Raw genomic sequence first — 27163 nt, 5'->3', positions numbered from 1 at the left:
TGATTAATGCCAACTTTCAAAGCAGTAACACCATCCTTTTTAAAAGGTTAGGAGAGTCCATTTGATTTGAGTTATACATCATTTTAAAGCTTAAAGTCTTAACTAAAAATTCATGTCTGGCGAATTTTTGTTTTGTTTTGTGGTGCAGGGTCACATATATATATATATATATATATATTGCTTTGAAATGGGAAACACACACACACACATACAAAAACATTTCAACAGAATGGATTATACTCACACTCGTTTTTTCCAGTGATGGTTGCACCAAATCATGGATAAAATGACAAGTACTATTGCAACGGAACAGACAAGGGATCCAAAAGTCAGTGCAGAATATTCTGTCTCCAGGTCTCCAGACTCTGAAACATGATTCATCGAATCAATCCTTCGTCATAATTTTTTTTTTCTAGTTAGGTTCTTTATTCTAAGTCCACGTATGTAATGAGTTGTTAAAGACTGGCACGACATATAACTGAGACATTAAGACGTGCAGATAATTATTTCATTAAATGCTAAATCTCATAGTGTTGCTCGCTGTGCAATATAATTGTTGGAAAAAAACAGCATGTTAAACTCTGTGAAGGGATAATCAAATGTAGCCAACTTTCCAGTCTCACCAAGCACATTTAATTCATGACTAATGTCAGCTTTGAAGACAGTGGCCCTGTCTTTTTAGTAGTTTCCAGAGTTAAAAGTGAACAAAGAGTTTTATGAAATTAAAAGGAGTCTCTGAAACATACCGAAACACACCATGCAAAAAAAAATAGTGTTGTGTGAAAACTGCTAAAAACACAATTCCCATTTTTATTAACCCAAATTAGGAATTACATAGGGGAAGACCTATTTCTTATAGAAAATATGAAATGAACAGAAGATTATTATTTTCAGTCGTTTCACCTATTTTGAGTCCTCACTCAAAATCAGAGCGCGTGACTTTTTCTTGGTTTTTAGGAATGTACGGCACATTTGATATAGATAAACGATTACTTGGACTAAAAACTACGGAAATCTCCTGTTTACAGCTGAGTTGGACGGACAAAGGGGTGGTGGCAACAATAAAACGTTGTGGAGGTGTCGTGGCTGAGTGGATAAGAGCGCACGTCTCTGAATCACATGAGCATGATTTAGATTCGTGGGTTCGAGCCCCCAGAGCCCGAAACGTTTGCCGTTCAGAAAGGCACTTTATCCACATTGCTGCTCTCTACCCAGGAGTATATGGGTACCCGGTAGGATGAGAATGTTTATGTTATAGTTGATCAGCATCCACCTAAAAAATGGTGACGGCTTGAATGCTCCCCAAGGAGTGAAGAGTTAGCAACTTTCAGTGCTGGCGTTAAATAATGGAGACCGAGGTAAAAATAGTACGTATGCGTTTTGAGCACTTTACAGAGTGGATTTATGTGTTCACATTATTATAATTACTATTATAGTTATTATTGTTATTATTATTATTATTATTATTATAATTACTATTATAGTTATTATTATTATTATTATTATTATTATTATTATTATTATCGTTATTATTATTATTATTATCATTATTATTATTATTATTATTATCACTAATATTATTATTATTATTATTATTATTATTATTATTATTATTATTATCGTTATTATTATTATTATTATCATTATTATTATTATTATTATTATCACTAATATTATTATTATTATTATTATTATTATTATCATTATTATGCCTAGACCTCCGGAGAAGACACAAAGAGATACGCGGAGAATCCACTTTTGTTATCAGGACCGTGATATGACCAAGCGAGAGTACGAAATTGACCCAAATTTTACTCCGACTGACAACAATAAAAAAAAAACAAAGAGAAAGAGAAAAAAAAAGTTTTGTTTACCTGACGCAATACGTGTTTTCTACGGCATAAGCCATTAGCTATGCAAAAACAAATGAGGGGGATTTAGCAAGAAAAAAAAAGCAACCTGCTGAATATATTAAGAAATTAATCCACCTGGAAATGATGTGGCCAATGTCTCTTGAAATGTCGTCCATTCTTCAGCGGCCTGATAAATCTCGTCTATTAACTCTTTATGTGCCATGGTGAAAACCCCCTGTGTGCCACGTTATTCCGAGACTCGAAGGTAGTCATGCTTTGAGAAAGAATTCTGTTTTTCTAATTTGTATAACCTCTACAAATTTCTGTTAAGATGGGCATAATAGTAGGCAAAGTTAAGGAGGAATTTTCTAAACTTTGTTTCAATATGAATTTTATGACGAATCCATTTTCGATTTCTCTTTCGAATGGCCAGTTGCTACATTACTGTAAAGGCATGGTCGTTTTAAATTACATTGTCAGTCCAGTTTCGTAACGTAGAATGTACGAGCAAATCTAGTTGGGAACACCAATTGATAGTCAATCACCACATAGAATGCAAGCCGTATATGGGAGGAACAAAATCACGAAAAACGCTTTCATTGTGCCGCGGGATTAGCAGTGATTAGCGATTTATCGATCGGTTTTGGCGGCTTTGTTTGTTGAGCAGAATATGCGAAGTTGGCACGCCGTCGACTGAGCCGGACGTGCGAACGTGGCACATAAAGAGTTAATAAAAGGAAGAAAGCAAATGAAAATAACTGGACATGCTCAAGATATCTTATCACGGGATTTCCACCTACACTAAGTCAACACGTTTCCATATACTATCATATCGAAAATAGAAATGCGCCTTTAAAGCCGATTTTCTTCTTGTAAGGTGACCCGTAAGCAGAGTCTGTGCTGTGTCTCATGTAGTCTAGTTTCTAGCCGTTTTTGTTTCGTCTTTATTTCTCCGAGTTGCGGTCGATTTGTACGTGCTGTACGCCCACTGTATTGCGCCAGGCCGAGTGAGGGCGCATACCCAGTGATTGCGACGCCCGAAAAATTTTTTTTTTTTTTTTTTTTTTTTTTTCCGGGCGTCGCAATCACTGGGTATGCGCCCTCACTCGGCCTGGCGCAATACAGTGGGCGTACAGCACGTACAAATCGACCGCAACTCGGAGAAATAAAGACGAAACAAAAACGGCTAGAAACTAGACTATGTCTCATGCTGAAGAGTGTTTCAGTCTGATGACTGTGCTGCTGCAGGAAACAATGTGTTTAGTATAATATTTTCCTTGTTCTACCACATACTTTATAGAAGTCAATTGTTACAGAGATATCATAATGGACCGAATAGGTAATAAAATAATAAACATTGTAATTGATGTCAGTCATAATTTGGGGTTTCCCAAAATAAGGAGAAAAGATGTTTCAGTGGGTTATGCATTCGAGATTTAGATGCATTGCTTTGTCAAAGGAAAATTGAAACCCATCCCGAAGTTGGCTGAAATATATTTCAACATAAGCACATCACCCAAAACTACCAGGCTTACACAATGTAAATACACTGCTGTTGATACAAACGTCGCACTTGGATAAATACAGCATTAACACTTCAGTTCATGTACAGCCTGTAACACTTTATATTCTGATATGCAACATGCAATACTCACTTGCAGTGCCGCCCATAGTTTTTGATGTGGATGTACTAATTTCGACATCTTGACACTCATTATCTGTAATGAAAGACTCAAAAGTAGGTAAACCTGTGTCACCAAAGTGACTCGTGCAACAAGCAGCAGACAGTACCATTAAATGTGACCCTGCACCTCAAAACAAACAAAAAAGTCGCCAGACATGAATTTTTAGTTAAGACCATATTCTGAAAGAGCAGACTTTAAGTTTGAAATGATGTATAACTTAATTGAAATGGACTCTCCTAACCTATATAAATATTGGAAAGAAAGCACAAACTCAGGAAAAGTGTGAACTGAGAAAAGAGGCTCTGAAGTACAGTGTCTATTCAAGCGCTTAATTTCTACCAAACCGTGCTGGCTGTGTGATGAATGGGACAAAAAACATGAAGTAAACCACCAGAGCAAAAACAATGAAGGGATTATCAAATTAAACTGAAATTGAGCATGCCTCATTAACACATTCTGTCCATAATTAATGCCAACTTTCAAAGCAGTAGCACTATCCTTTCAAAAGTTATTAGAGTTGAAAGTGAAGAGTGTGGACAAAGTTTTTCAGAAATGAAAAAAGGGATTCTAAAGACACACCTAATCACACTATTCTACCAAAAATGTTCGAGATAAACTGCTAAAAAAAACACACTTTCCTGCCCGTTTTATGATACCAAATTTTAGCATAATGTAAAAGGAGAACCGCTCTTTCAGAAAATATGAAAAAGTCAAGTTCGGCTAGGTTGACCCATTTCACTTATTTTCCTCACGCAAAATCAGTGTGTGCGACTTTATGTTCGTGTTGAGGTGCACTGTCACAAATGTCTCTGAAAAAGCATTGCACATTGAAACACTGTAATCATGCATGTTGTAAGATTTGTTTTCTCACTTGCAGTACAAAGATGCATATTCCCTAGGGTTGTTTAGATAAAAGGTGCACATTGCAAATTTACATTTGTTTTAGAACTTAAGAAACGGAAATGTTAGAAAAAATACTTGTGGACATTATTACAATTTAAATCAATTTGATTCAATTCAGTTCAACTGATTTATTTCCTACTTCTCATTTATGAATATTACATCAGAAATGATAGAAGTTAAAGACTCCATTCTTCCTAAAGCCTCGTCTGTTGCGACACGGATTGTCGCCCCTACACGGATTGTCGCCCCCGGCTCGGGGCGACAATCCGTGACGGAGTTGGCGTCACGGATTGTCGCCCCCGTCATGGATTGTCGTCTGGCGACAATCCGTGACGCTTGTGCTGCTCCCAGTTTTTGACCTCGATGGCGACAATCCATGATGGCAAAAATTTGTTGCGACACGGATTGTCGCCCCGTCAAGGATTGTCGCTCCGGGCTCGGGGTGGTTGCTCCGGTGTTAAGCTTAGGTTGGATGGGTATGACTGGTAAGTTGGGCGTATGTGTGTGTGTGTGTGTGTGTGTGTATAATGTGTGTATTTGTTGTGAGCTGCATGGTATGTGCTGTGTATATGATTTGAAGGTGCGTACAATAAGTGACTTCTGTATGAGTTTCCGTATTGTTGTGTGTGTGTGTGTGTGTGTGTGTGTTTGGAGTATAATAAGACAATATATAGAAACTGTGCATGTGTGGCGGTTGTATAGTGGTGGTGGTTTGTTTTTCTGTGTGTATACGTGTGCCTGTATTCGTACGTGTGTATGTGGTATATAGTGGCGTATGTGTATATCAAAGGGTATGCGATGGTGCGTGTTTGTGGGCGCAGTTTTGTGCCTGCATGAGTATCTGAGGGGTTTGGTGTTCGTGGGCTACGTAGGCCCTATGTATGTGTGTTATGTGTGAGCGTTCGTGTGTCTACGTAAAGCCCCAGTCACATAATGCTCTGCGTCCGGCGTTACGTCCAAAAAAGTCATTTTTTCCGCGGACCTCCGCGGATCCTTTGCCGTCACCAGAAATTCGTACAATTCATGCCGGCAAAAAAATGCGGGCGATACGGACAGATACGACTAGATGCGAATACTTGCGTCCACTTGCGGATATTCTTACGAATTGGCACATAATAGTTCTGAACACTTGCGGAGAGTTGAGGATATTTTCTGATAGTTACGGATAGTTACAGATTGTTACAGATAATAATTATGGACAATTTGGTTTTCTCTTACGATTCCTGCTATTAAGTTAGTGTATTATGACAGCAAGGTTATCACATTTTATTTTATTTATTTATTTATTTTATTTATTCATTCTCCACTCATGGGATGGATTGCCCTGGTCAGCTAAAAGCTGGTTTTCACAGGGGTCCAACCAAAATACAAAACATGCCATCAGTACAAACAACAAATCAATCAATCATATACAACTAAAATTACATAAAAAGCCAGAATGGCATGAGCTATACAATTTAACTAAGGGGGAAAAACCCCTACATACTAAGAAATTAGAAACAATATGATATAATCAACATCAAAAATCGGGGAATGGGGGTGGGGGATGGGTGAGAAAAATCGTTCTCGTACAATCTCAAATAATCTACTAATTGCGTTGACTCATTATCCTGCAAAAATGGGTATGTCGGGGCTGTGATTTACGTAACGTTTGAATGCTTCAATTCATACAATTGTTGAAGAGAGATAATTAAGCTCATTCCAAAGTTTGGCCCCTCGATAAGATAGGGACCGTTTACTATAGTTGGTCTTCAGTTGAATGAGTTTCAATTTGGATGGGCCGGACCTCACTGTGCTATAAGCAGTCTGTCGAAAACAAAACATTTGATTTAAATAGGGAGGGTATAATTCATGTAATGAACGGTACATTGTACATGCTAGTTGTTTAGCCCATCTTACATGTAGCCGATCTAATTTCAATGTATCATATAAATTATCAGAAGGATGCATATAATCAACATTCATAACAATACGAAGTGATCTATTTTGCAGTATTTGTAATTGCGAAAGGTAAGATTTGGAGGAATTTGCCCAAACCGGACTACAATAATCATTTTGGACTGTCTTACATTGTATACTGGGGAAAACTGAAATTGTATTACGTACAAGTTGTGAAAAAATCGTAATCCTTTAATTTGCTTTACAATAATAAAAGATTTATGAAATTTTGAACTTGAAGTTTGAATTTTTTTGTGCAACTCAAATATGAATAAACGTCATAAATGTAAAGAATTATATTGTGACCGTGCATCACAAAACGAACAAAAAGTCGCACACACTGATTTTGTTTGAGGATTGAAAATAGGTGAAATGGGTCAACCGAGCCGATCTTGACCTGGCTACTCTGGGTAAATAAGGCTTTATCATTATTATTATTATTATTATTATTATTATTATTATTATTATTATTATTATTATTATCATCATTGTTATTATCATTATTATTATTATTATTATTATTATTATTATTATTATTATTATCATTAATTTCAGTTTAATCTGATAATCCCCTCATTGTTGTTACTCCGGTGGTTTCCATCCTGTTTTTTGTCCCATTCATCGCACAACCAGCACGGCTTGATAAAGATTAAGCGCTTGAATAGACACTGTACTTCAGAGCCTCTTTTCTCAGTTTACACTTTTTCTGAGTGTGTGCATTCTTTCCACTATCTATTTCCATTTGATTTGAGTAATACATCATTTTAAAGCTTAAAGTCTGCTCTTTCAGAATCTGCTCTCAACTAAAATTTCATGTGTGGCGACTTTTTGTGTGTTCTGTGGTGCAGGGTCACATATAACATCACTATACCACAAATAAAATACAATATAGATCGAAAAGTTAAACATTAGAGTGAGAAAATATTACTTGCAGTCATGGAATAGACAAACTGTGGTTACGCTGTCGTTGTTCAGCGATATTCATGACTTACTGGGTTATGTTAAGGAGATATTTATGATGAAGCAATGCTTATTAAATTTACAGAAAAAAAAAAGATATCAAAACTTTCAAACACCCCTCCCACACCCAAATACAATATCAAGTCATCTCTTGAAGTAATGTATTTTCTGTTTGAATTTCTTGTATGCATGTCATTTTGTAATGCGCAGTAAAGTATATTATTATAGTAGCTACGCAATATAAATATCCTTTATTATTATTATTATAGTTATCAGAAAAAAATGTAATACACATTCGATGGAGCGTAAAGTGCATTGGTAAGACTACAGAGAAATACTAAATTCGTTCTCATTTTATATAGTTGCCCCTGTCCCACACCTTCCCCGGCCAGAAAAGTGAATAAAAATGCTATCACCCCATCCCCTACCCAAAATATTGCTTTTTTCGAAAAATATACATTCGAAGAGTACAAGAAAAAAAGTTCAGCACCAAGAGTCAACCGATGTCATGAGTATACATGGTATATGGGTGCCACTTCAAATGACCAGTATGTGGGAGAAATTTCATAATTTGACCATGTAGTTCTGCCTCTCCACCGCTCCGACTGTGTTGTAGATAGTATTCCTTCAGGTAAAGGCGCTGCAGCTTGGCAACAGGAGTAGTGTGCATTCCCACGAGTCTCTGTGTTCCCATGCGAGTGGAAAACGGAAAACGTCGAAGGACGTAATTGTCCGCAACATCCGTAGCTGTCCGTAAATATCCGTAAGGGGAGGAAACTGTTGTGATACGTTAACTTGCGGTTAATTTCGGATACTTACGGTGGACGTAAGCGAACGCAAACGGACGGAAGGTAAATTTTTTTGCGGATGGTCTGCGTCCAAGCTACGGGTAGCTACGTTCAGTTACGGATAGTTACGATTGGTTACGGTTACTTGCGTAAGTTTGCGTCCGTGGCGTCCCTCTGCGAAATTTTGAACATTTCAAAATTTCGCAGGTTCGGCGACGTCATTTTGCGTTTCTTTACGGATGAGTTACGGACAGTTACGTCTACATACGTCCCTGCGGATGCCTGCGTCCACGCTGCGTCCCCCTGCGTCCACTCATTCGTATCTATCCGCGGCGGACGTAATCCATCGTAAAGCACTGTGTGACTGGGGCATAAGGCTCCAGTCAAATAATGCTCTGCGTCCGGCGTTACGTCCAAATAAGTCATTTTTTTTTTCTGCGGACACCCGCGGATCCCTCCATACGGGAAAAATATGCGGGCGATACGGAGAGATACGACCAAATGCGAATATTTGCGTCCACTTGCGGATATTCTTACGAAATGGCACGTAATTTTGTTCTTTCAGCTTGCATAAACTTCCGAATAGTTCGGAACACTTGCGGAGAGTTGCTGATATTTTGGGATAGTTACAGATTGTTATAAATAATTATGTACAATATGACGATCCCTGCCAAGTCAATGTATTATGACAGCAAATCTATCACATATTGGACTGTCTTACATTGTACACTGGGGAAAACTGAAATCGAATTTACGTACAAGTTCTGAAAAGTTTTCGCATTTCTTTAATTTGCTTTACAGTAATAAAAGATATATGAAATTTTGAACTTGTAGTTTAAATTTTATTTGTGCAGCTCAAATATGGATAAACATCATAAATGTAAAGACTACACAGCATAATTATACCACAAATAGAATACAATCTAGATCGATATTAAAAGTTAAACAGAGTGAGAAAATATTACTTACAGTCATGGAATAGACAAACTGTGGTTACACTGTCATTGTGCAGCGATATTAATGACTTTCTGGGTTATGTTAAGGAGATTGTTATAATAAAGCAATGCCTATATTACATTTCCAGAAAAAAAAAAAAAAACATTAGGACATTCGGACACCCCTCCCACAACCAAATACAATAAAAAAAAATGTAATATCCATGGAGCGTAAAGTAGGTAAGATTATAGGGAAATACTAAATTCGTTCTCATTTTATATAGTTTATCGCTGTCCCACACCTTCCCGGCCAGAAAAGTGAAAAAAATGCTATCACCTCATCCCCAACCTAAAAATTGCCTTCCGAGTTTCGAAAAATATACATTCAATAGTACAAGGAAAAAATGTTCAGCACCAATGGTCAAGCGATGTCATGTGTATATGGGTGCCACCAAAAATGACCATTTGTAGGAAAAATTTCGAAACTTGACTTTGCGGTTCTTCCTCTCCACCGCTTCGAGTGTGTTGCAGCATTCCTTCAGGTAAATGCGCTGCAGCTTGGCAACACGAGTTGTGTGGCTTCCCACGCGTCTCTGTGTTCCCATGCGAGTGGAAAACAGAAAACGCCGAAGGACGTAATCGTCTACAGCATCCCCTGTACAATTCCCTGTACCTAGAGGTTCGTTGATCCAAAAATGAAATTCGGAATAACGAACCTTCGAATAAAGAACCTCGGATTAAGGAGCCTTCAGAATAACGAACTTTTGCAATAACGAAATGTAGCCCCCTCCCACATACACACACACACCCGAACCGCTACCACATTCCTTCCTGATGAAACGACTTCCCAATGTCGATAAATAAGACATAATGGACCGTATGCAGAAAAGCAGCATCCGCCCGCACGCAAGCACCACTCCGAATTTCATAAACAAATCCGCCAAACAAACTCATCAAAGTCAAAGCTGCTGATAAAATCAATATCAACGTTTATGCCAGCTACAGCTTACTAGGTATCCCTACCCACGCGCAGCTAAAGAACACATGCGCAAAAAGCTGAAAAAATAAACACATTCTTCCATCATACACACACACACATACACACACACGCACACACACGCACAAACGGACACTAAATTATCATGTGCGCGCGCACATACACACTTCCTTGAAACCTCACCATGACTTCTATACATGGCATATTTGCATGGATGTAGCCATGTAAAGGTATGTGTTAGTATTTCAATGACTATGTCCAGAACGATATTACCCAGCAAAATGTGCTTCGAGGGCGGGCGACAATCCGTGCCGCCAGCCCTCGTCACGGATTGTCGCCAGACGACAATCCGTGCCGCCAACTCCGTCAAGGATTGTCGCCCCCGAGCCGGGAGCGACAATCCGTGTAGGGGCGACAATCCGTGTCGCAACACTCGTCGAGTTATACAAGAATCACAATCTACGACATAGTATGATGATATAAGCTCATTTGTGGGACACAGAATAATGACCACGATCTATTAGCATCTCTTTTGGCAGCTAGCGAGTTATAATTATGTCGGAGAATATGAATAGGTCAAATTTATTCCACAAAAAAAAAATGAGATGCTGCGGATTGTCTCATCATTTCATGACTAAACTTACGCAGTTGCCAAATGTTGGACAAGCCTTTTTTAGTGTTGCAATCTCTTTCTTATCTTTTTTTCAAGATGTACCAGTCGCTTCAAAACTCATTTTTAAACTTTGATTTCCTGTTAGAATAGAATTATGCTCTTTAATGTCTCATAAGTGGTTTCTAATTATCTCGCAAAAAAAGTAAAAAGCTGAATCCCTATCTTTACCAAAATTATACCATCCCTTGAAAAAGTGCTTAATTGTGGTTACGTTATGACATACTGTGAGTTTGTACTACACAAACCTTTTGTTGCATTTTTGATTGCGCGGCAAGACGGGACTGACGCGTTCCAAACCGGGAAGTAAGTCGACCACCCAGGTAGTCCCAAACACTGCAGTGTCGCGCTGCCATTTAACATGAATCCTTCGTCACATGTAAGAGTCATCTTGGATCCAAAACTGGTGATATCAGAGTCCCAATAACCACCACATACAGGGCCGGGATGCTTACAAAACCCGACAGAAACTTCGATAAAAGAGAAAAGTCGCAATCGACGAAACAATGTGACCAAGATATACAACAGGAATAAATAGAGGTATAATATTATGTAACCGAGTTCAACTATCAAATATTGCTGTCGCCACCATTGCTCACTTAACTGTAAAGACGGTTGTCACGTTTTTTTTTCTTTTCACAGAATTTGTGACAGTACCAAACAGTGAACATCTGAACCGTGTCCAGTGTGATCACAATACCCGACAGCACCATAAATGAAGAAAGTATGGAATTCTCGTTAACAACATTAGAAAAAAAATAATCATCACGATATTTTTGTACGAGGAAAAAGAATAAAAAACAATCAAGCAGTGCAATAATGTTTTTTTTTTTTCTATTTTGTCTTATGTTCAAATTTCTAATAGCGGTGTTAGCGATTTACAGAGACTAGTACAAATAATGGTTATAATGTGTGATACATTACTGTTTCAGTCCTACAAGCAGAGATAGATCGGTAGGTTTGGTACCATGTCCGAAAATCAGTACCAATCCTATAAGGACATGTTGTCAATAATATGAAATATAACATTTTTAAGAGTTAAAGGGATAGTATAGTTTTGGTTGAGGCCTAATTTCAGGTTTGTAACATTTTTGGTGAGATAATGAGAAACCTCATGAAATATGAAAGAGCATTTAATTCTATGATGAATGCAACGTTTATTTGATGAAAATTGGTTTTAAAATGGCTGAGATATCCGAAAATGAGCGATTCTAATAAAGTGTGGGACCCTCACTTTATTACGATCGCTTTGTTTTACTTTGTTTTAGGATGTTTCAGTCATTCCAAACCCGATTTTCATCAAATAGACTTTGAATTCCTCTTAAAATGGTATGCTCTGTACTATATCATAAGTGTTTTCTTGGTATCTCGCAAAAAGTTAAAAGCCCGATTCTCATCTCCACCAATACTGTACTATCCCTTTAATATTTAGAATACAAAATAGGACAAGTTGCTGACTGTCGCATGCCAAATGATTTTGATATGTATACTCACGGTTGAACAAACAATGGACTTGCTGGCCGGGTTCAGATTCTACGCTGGTTTCAGATGTCCAATAATGAGTATACCTCATGCCAGAAATGAAGTTTGCATATTTAACTGATCGATAACATATGCAGTTCATTTCATTAACAATAGCAATGTCATGGTTTCCGGGTTTTCGTCTGCAGGTAGACACACACTCTCCATCCGACTGAACGTTGAATCCGGAAACATTGAAAGCCTGAAACGTGAGACGATCTCCCCGGTAGCATCCAAGAAATCCAGGTTCTGCATGCATACAGAATGTTAAAGTTAAAATCTGCCAGTGATTTCTAAATTATCATGCTAAAGAGTTATCTATCAAACCGTTAACATTTTCCTGGTGATGTGAATGAAATAAATCCCGTTATGAATGAATTCCTAAGTGTCGAAAACAGCCGTAAAGTTTAGCTGAAACGTGCTTTTATTCAGATCACTTACTGTTTTTGTGTTTTTTAAGAGCATACATGGTATACACATCAAAGAAGACCTAACCTTTGAAGGGAATGATAAAGTCTCAAAAGATGAAAGAGCTTTACAATATTGTCAAGATATTGACGTAGAATGGTGATATCTTTGCTCAAACCACGGGGAGGACCACGGGGAGGACCACGGAGCAATGGGAAGAGAGTCATCAGACGCTGGTTTTGACTGAAAATATTCAGTTCTTTGATTTTGTGATGTGTATAGAATACGATAAATAGACGTGTGAAATTAAACAAAGATTTTCTATTTTGTGTATGTTACAGAATTCGATTTGCCCGCATTGTCGCAGGTGTCCTTATTCCAATAAATCATAACGTTGAAGATTTTGAAAAAAGTGACGTTTTGATAACGTGATAACGTGATAACGTGATCATGTAATAACAAGAATGCATATTTTTCAAGAAAACAGAAACAAGTACCACAGTATGTTACTTTCTTGATGAGGGATAGTGGTTCACACCTAAACTTGATTTCAGCAGTCGCACACGGGAATGTGATGATTATCCATGGTGTACATAACCAGAGTTATAATTTATTTCCGCACAAAAAAAAAGAGTATTTCCATACACGTGCAACCAACCGCTTCTGAATGTATCAATGCATACACATTGTGTATGTGGTGTTTTTGTTTTTGTTTGTTTCAATCCCACCTAAGTAGATAATAGGATAGGCCATAATATATGTAACTGCGGTTACAGCTCGTTATTCCGAAGGTTCGTTATTGCGAAGGCTCTTAAGTCCGAAGATTCGTTATTCCGAAGGTTCGTTATTCCGAATTTCATTTTCGGATTAACAGATCTTCGGAATAACGAACCTTCGGAATAACGCCACAAATTTTCGGATTAACGAACCCTTTTTCATTTTCGGATTAACGAACCTGTACAGGGAATTTGTGTGTTTCGGACTAACGAACCTTCGGAATAACGAATCTTCGGAATAACGAACAGCACCCGTAACTGCACTACCTGGTCTTATACAAGTATTAAAGCATTTACATATTCGACTTTGTACTAGCGTAGATACATTCATAAATAAGTAAATACAGGACAGTATGCCATTTTAAAAGAGAATAAATAATTGACACCTTTCTTAGAGCCAATAAAACAAGGGGTACTCAAATCTCTATTTAATATATAGGGGGATATACATATGTAATACATATATAAAGAATACATATTAAAATAAAATTATGTATACAAATAACATGTTGGTGTGTATGTGTTTACGAAAAAACAAATTCCATCTAGCGGCCTAGCTTGTCAACCGCACTTTTCATTTCTAAAGGCCGTGTCACACCATTCCGGGCAAGCTACGCGGGCTTGTGGCGAGGAGGTAGTTTCCAGCACGAAGAAGATTTTCAGCGGGCGAACAAGAATGTTTGCAATTTTCATTCATGCCTTGTCATACCGTACGGGGGAACTTCTGCGGCTTGACTTGCGGGGAAACAAATTTACTCCCGGAGCTCTCCGCAGTTGGTCCGCACCTGACAGTATCTAGCGCGTAGTTGCCCGGAGGCGCTCACGCAAGTCCGATTTAACCGCAGCCAAGTTTTGAGCATGACCAAAACTTTTTCCGGGTGAGTCGCGGGAATGCCCGTAGAGGTCCACGCAGAACGCCAGTAGGAGACCCTTAGCGGCAGTACTTCCCAGGCAATTCCCACGCAGGTACTTCGCAGTCCCGTATGCAGCCAAGATAATGAAATTCTGTGAGATTTCAGCCATTTCATTAGAGGAATTCCTTCACTGAGTTGTCAGCCCCCACGCGACTGGTACAAAGGTCACACAGTATACTCGCAAGTATAACGCGTCCAGCAAGTAAGACACATGCGCTGACTCGCACAAATCCTTTTCCGCCCTCAGGAATGTCCGGTATGCTAGAAAATCCCTACACGTAACAAGCCCGAGTAGCTTGCCCGGAAAGGTGTGACAGGGCCTAAACACGGTTGCGGGTAAAATAATATGCGTGCGCACCTCCGGGCGACTACTTTTGAGATACATGCTAGGTACTGTCATGTGCGGATCATCTACGGGGACCTCCGGGTAGTCAAAATTGTTCTTTGCAAGTCGCACGCAAGGCTGGTGTGACACGGCCTTAAGGCCCGGTCCCACTGGCCGACGGACACAAAGCGTATGCAGTAAGGACACAGCGGACGAGCAAAATTTCGGGGGTGGCTCCATCCGCTTTCATCCGCTCCAAAAATTGACAAAATTGGCGAAAATTTGCGAAAACAGAACGGAAAAGAACGGACTTGGGTCGTATGTAGCGGGGATGTTAAACGGATGTTCATCGGAAGCTTAGCGGATGAAAGCGGATGGAAGTGGATGACAGCTCCGAAGGGGTTACCGGGGATAATTGCGAAGCGGACGCATGGCGGAAAGAGCGGATGCATCACGTATGCGTAATGGAAACAAAGGGGATGCCGCGCGGATATGTATCTGATGCAAACCGTTCACTGCGCATGCGGGGAGTATGGATTGCGTCCGCTCCGTGGATACAGCACGCACGCAGTCAGACGTGCTGGTGGCTACATCAGTACATCTGTACTACAAAGAAGGCTACACCTATACACTGATACATCTCTACATGTGGAGTCAACACCATGGTGCGCCACTCGGGGAAGAAGAGGAAGTCCGCTCGTTCTAGCCCTGGCAAGGTTAAGAAGGGCAGAACGAGCACCCCATCCCGTGACTCTGACTATGATAATGAAGCGGCGGCTGCTGCTGCTGCTGTGGAGGAGCAGCCCCAAGGCCCTCAAGCCCCTCAAAGCCCAGCTGTTCAACCCCCTGAAGGCCTTGATAATCAAGCCCATGATGAAGGCCCTGCTGAAGCCCCTGAAGGCCATGAACAAGCTTCAGCCAGAGGGAGCAAGAGGCAATTAGGGAAGAAGAAGGGAGAGAGAAAACAGTACACCGTTTCCGAGGAGCATGAGGATGATGCGCTGGAATGGCTGAGGGAGAACGAGTACCTTTGGAGAAAGGGCCACAGGCTGTATCGCGACACCAAGAAGAAGCAGGCAGCTTGGAGAGACAAGGCAGAGAGCATGGGGTACACCGCAGAAGTACTCCTTGGATGGTGGAAGCACATGCACTCCTGGTATGGGAAGCTACACCTCAAGAAATCCGGGCAGGCCGCCGTCAAGCTCACTGACCGAGAGAAGTACGTCATGGCCAAGTGCAGTTTCCTGGAGGGTGAGATCCGCCACCGAGGAGCAGCCCCTCTGAGACCCATCTCCCTCAGACAGCCCACAGACAGCCAGGCACCTTCAAGCCAGGAGCCACTTACCCCGTCCAGGCAGGTGTCTTCAAATGGCCCCACAGCAGAGACCCCCTCGACAGCTGCACTCCCCGTAGTGCCGAACTTGGAGGATCCCATGGAGGATGACGCCCTGCTGTCACAAATGGAGGAACAAGCGGCAGCCAACAGAGGCCAACCCACCCCCACCTCCACAACCAGCTCTAGAGGACGAAGGCAGAGAGGCAGACTGGAGGGCCAGGACGACAGTGTGCTGTTGGAGATCAGGGACACAATGAAGACAAGCACAGAACTTCTCTCTCAGCTGGTCGACTTGGACAGAGCATCTTCGGCCCGAAAGCCCTTCATCACGTACGTGAGCCAGACCCTGAGGGACCTCCCCGAGACCGAGTACCAGGTGATGAAGCAGAAGATCACAGCACTTTTCCACAACCCTCAAGGCCCAACTGAAGCTCGTCCTACCCAGTCCAGGTCTGCTCCTCCATCTCAGGCGACGTCACAGCCCTTCAACGGTTTTCAACAGCCCCTCACCTACCAAGGCTATGACTACCAGGACTTCTCACAACAGAAGCAGAACTACCCAGTCCAGGCCAAGGTTTATCGGACGCCAGAGACGCCACTCCTCACTCAGCTGCAGACCAGACAGCCCCAGCACACTCATCCCAACCCTTCCTCCACCCGAGAGCCAAGACCGTCAACGGACAACCTCTCAGCAGTATTGGGCCTGACATCTCAAGTCCTTGATGAAGGGTCTCTCAACCTCACGGGACTGAGTCAGCTCTCTGATACCAACCTTGGTGTCCTGACCACACCACCACCACCCGCTGTACCCTCGAGGCCAAGCACCCCAATGCCTCGTCAGACCAGCACTCAAGCCACAGCCACAGCCACAGTCACTGCCTTACGCCTCACAGCTGAGACCATGGACATGACTCAAAGTGACTCAGAATAGTTTGAGAGACTGAGTTGTGATTGTTAACACTTGTTTTGAACACTTGTGAGCGGCATTGTTTACTTTAAAAATGTTTTATTTACTTAATAATGTGTTGGTAACAACTTTGAAAAAATGGTTAAAACTTTGCCTTTTTTGTTTACTTAATAAAGTGTTGGTAAAAACTTTGAAACACTTCTTATGAACACTTGTGAGCAGCACTTTTTTTTTTACTTATAAAAATGTTTTGTTTACTTGATAAAGTGGTGATAACAATTTTGAAAACATGGTCAAAACTTTGCCTTTTTTGTTTACTTAATAAAGTGTTGGTAAAAACTTTGAAACACTTCTTATGAACACTTGTGAGCAGCACTTTTTTTTACTTATAAAAATGTTTTGTTTACTTGATAAAGTGGTGATAACAATTTTGAAAACATGGTCAAAACTTTGCCTTTTTTGTTTACTTAATAAAGTGTTGGTAAAAACTTTGAAACACTTCTTATAAACACTTGTGAGCAGAACTTTTTTTTTTACTTATAAAAATGTTTTGTTTACTTGATAAAGTGGTGATAACCACTTTGAAAACATGGTCAAAACTTTGCCTTTTTTGTTTACTTAATAAAGTGTTGTTAAAAACTTTGAAACACTTCTTATGAACACTTGTGACCAGCACTTTTCTTTTTACTTATAAAAATGTTTTGTTTACTTGATAAAGTGGTGATAACAACTTGGTAAACATGGTCAAAACTTTGCATTATTTGTTTACTTAATAAAGTGTTGGAAAAATCTTTGAAAAAAAAAGGTTAAAACTTTGCATTTGTTCCTTAATAAAGTGTTGGTTAAGTCTTTGAAACACTTGTTTTGAACACTTGAAACGCTAATTTGAGTTAAACTTAACGTTATACACGTTAAATTTAATTCAAATTTTGGAAAAAAAAATCCCTGATATAGTTATGTGGCCAAAGATTATAATACTGTTGTTGTTGTTGTTGTTGTTGTTGTTGTTGTTGTTGTTGTTGTTGTTGTTGTTTTTGTTACCTTATTTATCAAAACAGTTAAGTCATATACTATCTGTGAAGAATTGGACACAGGGAGTTCTGACTATTCAATGCAACCATGACAGCATGCTATGGTCCACCAACATAGTCTGGCCTGGGATCAGTTGGCCACAGTTTGGTTTTTATTTTTTTATTGATGGGCAAAAGGGCCGTTTACACAAGTGATGTTCAATTCAATTCAATCATAGTTTATTTCCAATCAAAGAAAATCAAAAAATAGTACAAAGTTTACATGTCAGGAAATGATATTGTTCAAACAATGAATGTTGTTATATAATTTATCTCGTATACTACATGAATCTTTTGCAAATGTTTGAACAATATCATTTCATGACATGTATACTTTGTACTATGTTTTGATTTTCGTTGATTGGAAATAAACTATGATTGAATTGATGTTGTATTTTACTATTATCTGGGGAATAAAGGACTTTTGGACTTCTTGAAAGTTGTGGGATAGGGAAACCTCCGGACTTACACTGGCACTGCAACTACATACTGGACTGTATGGTCCACCATCCAAGCTGCCACACATATTATGAACCTTTATTATCAATACAATTTATTCAGCCATCAACACAGTTTGAATTAAACAAAGCTGTTTATTAATGCCCTATTCATTGTAGGACCCCACAAGATACATTTAACAATAAATTTAACAATAAACAGCTACAAGTATACAACACCATTGTAACGCTGTGTTCTTAACAATAAACAGCTACAAGTATACAACATTGTAACGCTGTGTTCTTATGGCACAATCTCATCAGTCTTACGCAACAGTCTCAAGGAAGCATCCATTCTAATCATCTATCATCCTGTCTTGCCACTCCACTGATCCAGCTGGGGAGTTGCACCAGTGTCTCAGGAGGTTGCGCTGCTTCTTCCCTTCACGTGAAGCTCTGTTGTGGCCTTGTACATCCACAGTGTCCATCAGATTAAGTCCTTGCCTCCATTCACCAGGCTCCATGTCCCCATTCCCTTGTTGACGGTCGACTAGTCTGTTCTGCAACACTGGGTAGCGGGTGCGCATGAGATTGTGCAGGATGCAACAAGCTTCCACGATGCTCCTCACAGTCTCTGGGTCATGCTGCATGGTGGTGAGAAGTATCTGGAACCTGTTAGCCAGGATGCCGAAGGCGTTCTCCACCACCCGTCTTGCCCTGGACAGCCTGTAGTTGAAGATCCTCTCTTCACGGGTGAGGTATCTTGAACTGTACGGCTTCATGAGATAGGTTCTGAGGGAGAATGCGTCATCACCAACGATGAAGTAGGGCACATCTTGTGTGTCATTGGGAAGGGGGTCTGGACCAGGAAAACCCATGATGAGGTTGCGTTCCAGCCCATCCTTGAGGTCACTTGCGTTGTATATCTGGGCATCTGAAGCTGACCCGTTGCCTGAAGCATCGATGTAGATGAACTTGTAGTCAGCATCAACCATGGCAAAGAGGATGATACTGAAGAAGCCCTTGTAGTTGTGATAAGTGGACCCTGAGTTGGCTGGAGCTTTGCAGGCCACGTGCTTCCCATCTATGGCTCCTACGGTGTGAGGAAAGTTCCACCTCTGATACCAATCTTCTGCAAGTTGTTTCCAGCCTTGTTCAGTGGTTGGGCACCTGAGGAGCTCGTCAACGTATTCTTCAACGATGGCCTCTACCACTTCTCTGACGACTTTGCTGATGCTGTTGTGTGGCACCCTCCATGCATACTGCATGTTTCTGTATGTGGTTCCAGAGGCCAGGTGCCGCAGAGTCAGTGCCACCTTCAATCCAGGGTCCAGGTTGGGACGAAAGTTGGTGCTAGGCTTGGTCAACCTCGGTCTCAGACGCTCTACTAGTTCGTCAAACATGGCTGGTGGCATCCTCATGAAGTGATGGAATGCACGAGGGTCTTCATTCCTCAGCTCCACCATCAACTGGTCATACAGTCCAAACTCCATTCTTCTCACGATCCATCCTCGGACCCACACAGCTCTTGGACGTCTCCTTCTTCTCCTTCTTCTCCTTCTGTCTAAAACTTGATACAGACTGAACAGGTTGTGGTTCCGCTGTTGAATGAGTGCAGCTATCAAATGGACTCTTTGATCATCCATGATGGAAAACAGTTGATGTTGAAGACCAAGACCAAGGGTAATGAGGCCTGTACACCACGGCTGCTCGACTCGTACTGAGATCCAGATGATTTTTCTCCCCCTTTTTATACAAAATATCGGTTGTCCGCTAGGTGTCCTTCTACATACTCAAGACATACTCCAGACATCCTAAATATACGAGATACATCCCAGATACAAACGCTTTGTCCGTTTTAAATACTTTATATACGAGATGCATACGCTTACATCCTTTCTATTTCCGTGCTATTAACGATGTAGAGACGTTCCATGTACCATATCTTTCCTCCCTCTTTCCGTTTTCAGCTGCAGCGGATGTGAGTTGCGAGGATGCCCAGAGGATGCAGAGAGGATACAGCGGACGTTTAAGGGATGATAACGGACGTACAACGTTTGTTGCTCGTATATGTCGCGGATTTACATCGTACACGGCGGAAAGTCCATCCGTTCTAAAAGTTTTAAGCAGCTTAAAACTTTTTGAGCGGATGAAATCACCATGGACGGATGCTCGATGGATAGAGCGTATGTAACACGTATGCGATGAGTACACAGCGGATGCGTAGCGTTTTCCAGCGGATGGCAAGATCTTTTTTACGCTCTGCATCCTCTTTGCATCCGTAAGTGCAGTGGGACCGGGCCTTAAGCTTTCGGCCTTTGACCTTGTTCACAGCACACCTAGACGTGTCTGTCTTCCTCGTTGTGTCGTGCAACATGCACATCATGAAACCACAAACACACCAAATCTAGCAACCACGAGCATCCCAGCCTAGCAGCCACATCAGCTGGATTTTTTGCCGATTGCTGGCGTAACAATAATTGCATAGCTAATCTATCAATCTGTTGTTGAATAGTAAAATGTAAATGTAGTTTTGATGTCAATGCGCCTCTTGAGTGTATATATATATATATAAATATATATATATATATATATATATATATAGATATATATATATATATATATATATATGTGTGTGTGTGTGTGTGTGTGTGATTATATAATTATATAGGTTGTGCACGTGATTTGTTATATGTTGACATATGACATGTTTACTGAGTGATACCTACACTAAAGATCATGATTCTCTTCAAAGCCAACTCAAGTTCAAAATATCAAGTGACACATTGAAACCCCAAGCCCCGTAAGTCGGCGTACTGTACAGTGACCTCTTGTCTATTCACGCAGAGCTCATGGTGGTCCACTATGTACGGGAAGAAAGTTCGGTCAATAAAAAATACCTGATAAAATCTAGCTACGCTTACCACTCCAACCTACTCCGGACTATAATGGCTATTTTAAAGAGGCAACACTGCGACTGTACATGCTCTTCATTGCACGTTATGTATAAACGCAATAAATCGCTAGTAGGTCGATTTATTATGTTCGATCTCACCTCGGCATCTGAGTCTCACAGTCCTGTTACAGGGACACTCAGCTCGTTTTGATAGACAATCCTGTAGTCTTGCTTTGTGACAACCTGTGTGTTGATATTTCGAAAAACCATTTCACGTACTGTTACATGTTTGATGGGGTTATTAATTTGAACCTGCGGTATATGAATAAACAGTTTTTCTTCTTGTATCTGGAAGTTTGGCAGTTAGATTCTGTGGGTAGAAATGAAATAATTATTCTCAGAGATGACAATACATTTATTCATTTCAAGAATTTGAGTAGCAGTGTAGGTCATTTTCTTCTTTGCATGTGATTGTGTTCTGACATGTACATGATATTTTAACTGAATATAACGTGGTCAGTGTCCTTTGTAGAACAGTAAATCGACTGAAAGGGCTACCCTGCTAAAAGAACATTTAAATAAATTAATTAATACTTCGACTCGAGCATTTCCAACCTTTCAGTGTGAAAATGTGCTAATGTAGATGATCGCCTCCGTCTAAATTCATCAAATACAATGCGAAATATGGAGATGCTTCCATTTCCAACAATTAAAGTGTCATTACAGCATAGCATCTGCAAATACAGCATAACATCCACACATATATAGTTATACTAAATCAATAAGACTGTTTTCTTACAAAAGTAAAGAAAATGCAGTACAAAGGAATGCAATCACACAATATTTCGTTCAATGCGCACAATATTGCAGTTACCTTTAGAATATGAAAACCATTGAGTCTTGTCCGATATTGCTGGACCTGAAATAGCGTCAGCTGAATAATCTTTTGCAGCTGGGAAGCCGAGTTCTCTGCAGACTAAATCAGCAGCTCTGAGGTTAAAGTCAAAATAGCACATATGACTGTTTGACTCCATGACCACCAATCCATCCATGGGAGAGGGTTCCCCAACCAGCTTCACCGATGGTGTTTCTTGAAATGGAATGAATATAATGTATAAGTCCCTAAACTTGCATAATGTGATTTTCAGTTGAATTCAATTCTCGTATTTCACGACATCAATGACACACAATGCATATCACTGGACAAAGCAGTGTTGAATTCACGAAAATACAAATCGAAACAAAGAAACTGGCAACAAAATTGTGCTAATGAACAATAAATAACACAAAGTTACTGGATAAATAACGGAACAAAAGCTTACGTCCTTAACGGTTAGGAGTGTCAAATATGACTGAATGTTATGTCAAGCAAAGCAATGCTTGTAAGTAGCTCGTACAAAAAAAAATAATTGCAGTTCGAAGCAGACGATTACACTTCAAGCAAAAATGATATGAGAAACACACGAAAAGCAATTGATGTAGCATTTAATGTACTTTTCATGCTGTGTAATGATTACATCTTATTCAATGCTTATTTTGTAAGTATTGCCCATTGGATCTAATTCCAATAGATTACCGAAGGTGACCTGAAAATCGATTGTCATCTAAAGAATTGCAAAAGGACAGTGTTATTGTTTCCTGTGTTGATCATGAAACAGAAGTGATTGACGTTATCAGTGATCTGAACAGCAATTTGAATTTCAGAAATAGGACGGAATCACAACAGTTAAGTTGAAGAATGTCTCCATAGAAATTACATTCCGACTAGCATACTTGAAAATGACCTTTCGCCTTCAAAAATCAAGATGAAAGAAGATCAATTACGATATGCAAGGGGGGAACAGGACACCTCACAATCATCCCTTTACACGTCTTTCTTGTGGGGGGGAGGATTATTCACGAACGACAATGTTTCGTAAATAAATATTTGACAGTGCATTTGCGAAAAGTCACATCGGGCGATTTTACGTGAGGACTGAAAATAGGTAAAACGAATCAACCCAGTCAATCTTAAGTTTTAAATATTTTTATTAGTGGAAAATTGAGCAAAGAAAACGAGATTCCATCGGGATTCGAAACCGAGACCTCCGGATTGCTAGCCCAGTTCTTTTTTCCTATTCCTTGCAAAGACCACGGCTTGGTAATATTAAGTACTTAAATAGGCCATATACTTCAGAGCCTCTTCTCTCAGTACACAATTTTTTACAGCGTGTACTTTATTTCCGATATTTAGTTTAGATATATGTTAGGAAAGACCGTTTGTGTCTAGTTATATATTTTTTTTTAAGCTTAGAGTCTGTTCTTACAAAACATATTCTTAATTGAAATTCCATGTCTGGTCACTCTTTGTTGATTTTGTGAAGCATGGTCATATGATTATAAAATATTTTTCGGTATATATTTGGTTTTCATCAAACCGTTCTACAAGCCATTCATGACTTTTCCGTTTTGACAACTTGCTTCATAAGATCTCACACAGTCGGTATCTTCCTTGAGCTCTCTAAAGCCTTCGACATATTAATGGTGATACTTATTATGCTGTCCTAAAAATGTCGCAATATGGAATCTAAGGGAAGATTTGAAGTGGGTCAGGAGCCATAACCGAACAGCTTTACGAAAGATTGAAATTTCGGTCATATTTTCACGTCAACGCTCCCTTTGCTAACACAAAAACATTTATTTGCGGAAGGAAAATAGGTTTCAAAACAAAAATCTTGGACACGATGTTCAGGAAAATACGAAAGAGAAAGTAAATAAACACTTAGATATGTAATTTCGAAAGGAATCATAACTTACCATCATAACATTTCACTTCTATCTTGAAATTCGCTGGATATGTATATATATACAGTATATTCCATTACACGCAGTTTAGTTTGATGTGTCAATGATAAAACGGGGTACGGCAAGATGCGATTCATAATAAGAGGCTGAAATGTTCTGTCAGATATTATATCAAACAGATAAAATCCCATCCATACGTTGTTGATAAACTGAATTTCAATGGAAAGTCGCCGTCCTGAAGGTGCCTGTATAACCCAACTACTGTCAGAGATGTGTAATGCATTATTAAACCAAATGTCGAGGTATGGTGGCTTCTCCGAGCAGCTGAGATTAAAATCTGCAGGTGCAAAGAACGAGTGGATAAGAAAATTGCAAGTATAATAGACATTCTAGTTTTGCATCAAATTCATACTCGTTTGCGTTTTGCAATTTGCAATCGTTGTGAAGGACAGAAGTGATTGATACTTGCACCATTTCTTGGTTTAATTTCTGTGCCACATTCAAATGTATTAAAGAGGTACAAGCACATCAAACAAATGATCATATCCAGTCAAATGATTTGAACGTTGAAGTGTAAGATGAAACAGTGTCAAAACAATTCATAAACAAGAAAACACACCGTAACGTGATTTTTATTTCGATCATTGCAAATATATGCGTTTCTAAGCAAATAAGGCGGTTAACAAGCATGAATAATCTACGAGAACATCCTTTAACGGAAAGAATTTATAAAAAGAATCAAGATACGCACACGTCATGTTGCTTTCAGGAGTTGAGGAAATGAGCAACGGCTGGTAGAGGAAGAAACAAACAATCAACAAGGCGACAAAAGACATGCTTATTCTTTGGTTAATGCCGAAAAATGACTTATGTGGCAGTCCCTCTTTTTAATAGCCCAGAATCATAGAGTTTCTCCAACACGATGAGGAATGTCCCCTCTAAATCAATATGCAAAATTGGTATAAAAAGTTTAAGTATACGCCAGATCCTAAATTTGATTTGAGTGACGATCAAAGTGAAGTCCTCCAATGCTCTGTGGAAAAGTTCATGTCATTGAAGTTGGTATCACTAGTAACAGGAGGAAAGGCGACCGAGCTTGCGCGCACATCTACTTGACAGTCCCTAAGTTGTGTTCAGTTGTGTGATACTATGTGTCGGTCCACGATTGATATTCCAATTTCTATCTAACTCCGTGTGGCTTCAGTAAAGCAGTAAGAAAAAAAAAACTATAGAAAACATGGAAGAATGCATATGATTCGTTGGATTAAAGAGCGAGAATAAGATGTCAACGCCTTCTCGCAATCATTTTGATTAATGCAGTTACCCCTTGTCTGTGCTCATGATTGGTCATTTAGACTTTTAATTAATTTAGTTCCTTGTCACCTTACAATGTTTAAGTTGTTAATATAAGAAAAAAATTGATGTGATCGTAAATGACCCTTAAACTAACATCTTAAAGGCAGTTTATGGAAGGATGAACAAAAAAAGAAAATTGTGTTTTATATTACCAGCTGAAAAAGCTTGCTTTGGTCAAAGGAAGGATTGAACTGAACCTCATTATTCCTGGGAACTTCAAATTTCTGTCTGTAAATGATAACGTTCAGTTTATGAATTCTCCCGTCGATTTTTTTTTGTGTGTGTAAATGACTTAATAGTGAACAATCTAACCGAATATTTTTATAATAATTTATATGTCTTGTTCCTTTACCAAGCACTTTACTCGTTATGATAAAGCGTTTTAATGTCATTTTTAGGTTTTATTCACATTCACTTCTGTTCGTTATCGATCAGTGACTACCGGGAAAGCAGGTTAGTTTTGAAATCCTTCCTACCAGGAGCAGACGTGTTTCCTGGCCTTGTGTACCATACATCTTCTTAAAAAAAAAAAAAAAAAAAAAAAAAAAAAAAAAAAAAACAACAACAAAAAAAAAAACCCGGACTTTTATCTAACACCACATCGCATCCTGGTCGCTGTAGAAGAATGCGATGACTAATCTGTTCGGGTCTTGATTCTACAGCATGCTCTTAAGTTCCCTCGTCAGGATAAAGCGTTTTAATGTCATTTTTTTTTAATCATATGTATATATATATATATATATATATATATATATATATATATATACATAAATATACATACTCTGGTTTGACACGAACCAACGATCTCCTGCTTACTACATAGGATACTAAATAACTGAATAATGTCGATGGAGTGCAATTTGTGAATGAGTTGGAAAGAATATTACATTGATTCCCACTCACATCTTGTGTGTGTCTGATCTGTCTTTGTTTGTTTCTGTGTCCGTGCCTATGTCTCTCACATATAGGCCTACTGTGAGTTTTTCCATATATGCATGCTACCATTGAGATTCTGAATAGATGTAGACTTATTCTCACCTGGCAGGTAAGTATCAGAAATTTCCTCTGATTATAAACTTCCTTGCAAGTTTAGCATTGCTCTCAGTGAATAGTACAGAATGTATAGGCTTAGCAATAAGTTTTCACCCGGATGTATACTAACTTCAGATCAGCATAATGGAGTGGTTGGTTTACTTAACGTTCAGTTGGTTTACTTATTGTTGAATATTCAAGTATTGTCGTGCAAACCGGGTGGTATCATCCCATAACCTGTATGAGAAGCTAGAAACTCTATGACTTATGGCTGCTCTCCCACCTCATGTTCCACTTGATTGTAGTCATGGTAGTACTAACCATTGAACGTCACATCAGATAACAAAGATATTTAAATACCAATATACATTCGGACATGTTTTCAAGTACAAGTATTAATAATCCCAACACATAAAAGAAGGATGGGTGTTGATGTGATCGGCTCATCATATACATATATATATTATATATATATATATATGAAGGGTTTGTTTGCAAAAACCGATAAGTCCATTTTTGAAGATTTTGAAGTACGATCTCTGTCATAAAGTACAAAATAATACCTTTTAAATGATATATTTGTCACTACATATAAAGGTATATTTTTGAACTTATGGTCAAAAGAAGCAAAAATTTTCTTATTATTTTCCTTATTTTTCTTGACCTTTAATC

General features: G+C 39.3%; 2 protein-coding genes across 2 annotated transcripts; both read right to left on the bottom strand.

Moving 5' to 3' along the window:
* Nucleotides 1-1971: 1971 nt before the first annotated feature.
* Nucleotides 1972-22923, bottom strand: LOC140239681 (uncharacterized). The gene is made up of 7 exons (XM_072319509.1): nt 22896-22923; nt 22194-22409; nt 21479-21562; nt 12224-12499; nt 10978-11199; nt 3509-3571; nt 1972-2054 (listed from the first exon to the last, which is right to left on the bottom strand). The coding sequence occupies exons 1-7, from the start codon at nt 22921-22923 to the stop codon at nt 1972-1974; spliced, it is 972 nt and encodes a 323-aa protein (XP_072175610.1).
* On the bottom strand, nt 18722-20069 carry LOC140240164 (putative nuclease HARBI1). Its single transcript, XM_072319967.1, has one exon. It carries the CDS (start codon nt 20067-20069, stop codon nt 18780-18782), a length of 1290 nt encoding a protein of 429 aa, XP_072176068.1. The 3' UTR covers nt 18722-18779.
* Nucleotides 22924-27163: the final 4240 nt, after the last annotated feature.

This window comes from Diadema setosum, chromosome 16, assembly GCF_964275005.1.
Source record: "Diadema setosum chromosome 16, eeDiaSeto1, whole genome shotgun sequence".
Classification (NCBI taxonomy): Eukaryota; Metazoa; Echinodermata; class Echinoidea; order Diadematoida; family Diadematidae; genus Diadema; species Diadema setosum.
The sequence above is the reverse complement of the archived record's forward strand: the minus strand, read 5'-3'. Positions and strand labels throughout refer to the sequence as shown.

Bases quoted from the DNA above. Each gene is read 5' to 3' on its own strand.
- LOC140240164 (XM_072319967.1), bottom strand. From the start codon at position 20,069: ATGGATGATCAAAGAGTCCATTTGATAGCTGCACTCATTCAACAGCGG.
- LOC140239681 (XM_072319509.1), bottom strand. From the start codon at position 22,923: ATGACAATCGATTTTCAGGTCACCTTCG. The intron at 22,410-22,895 runs GTAATCTATTGG...TTCCATTTCAAG, and splicing joins CGATTTTCAGGTCACCTTCG to AAACACCATCGGTGAAGCTG. The intron at 11,200-12,223 runs GTGAGTATACAT...CTTTTATCGAAG, and splicing joins AGTCCATTGTTTGTTCAACC to TTTCTGTCGGGTTTTGTAAG.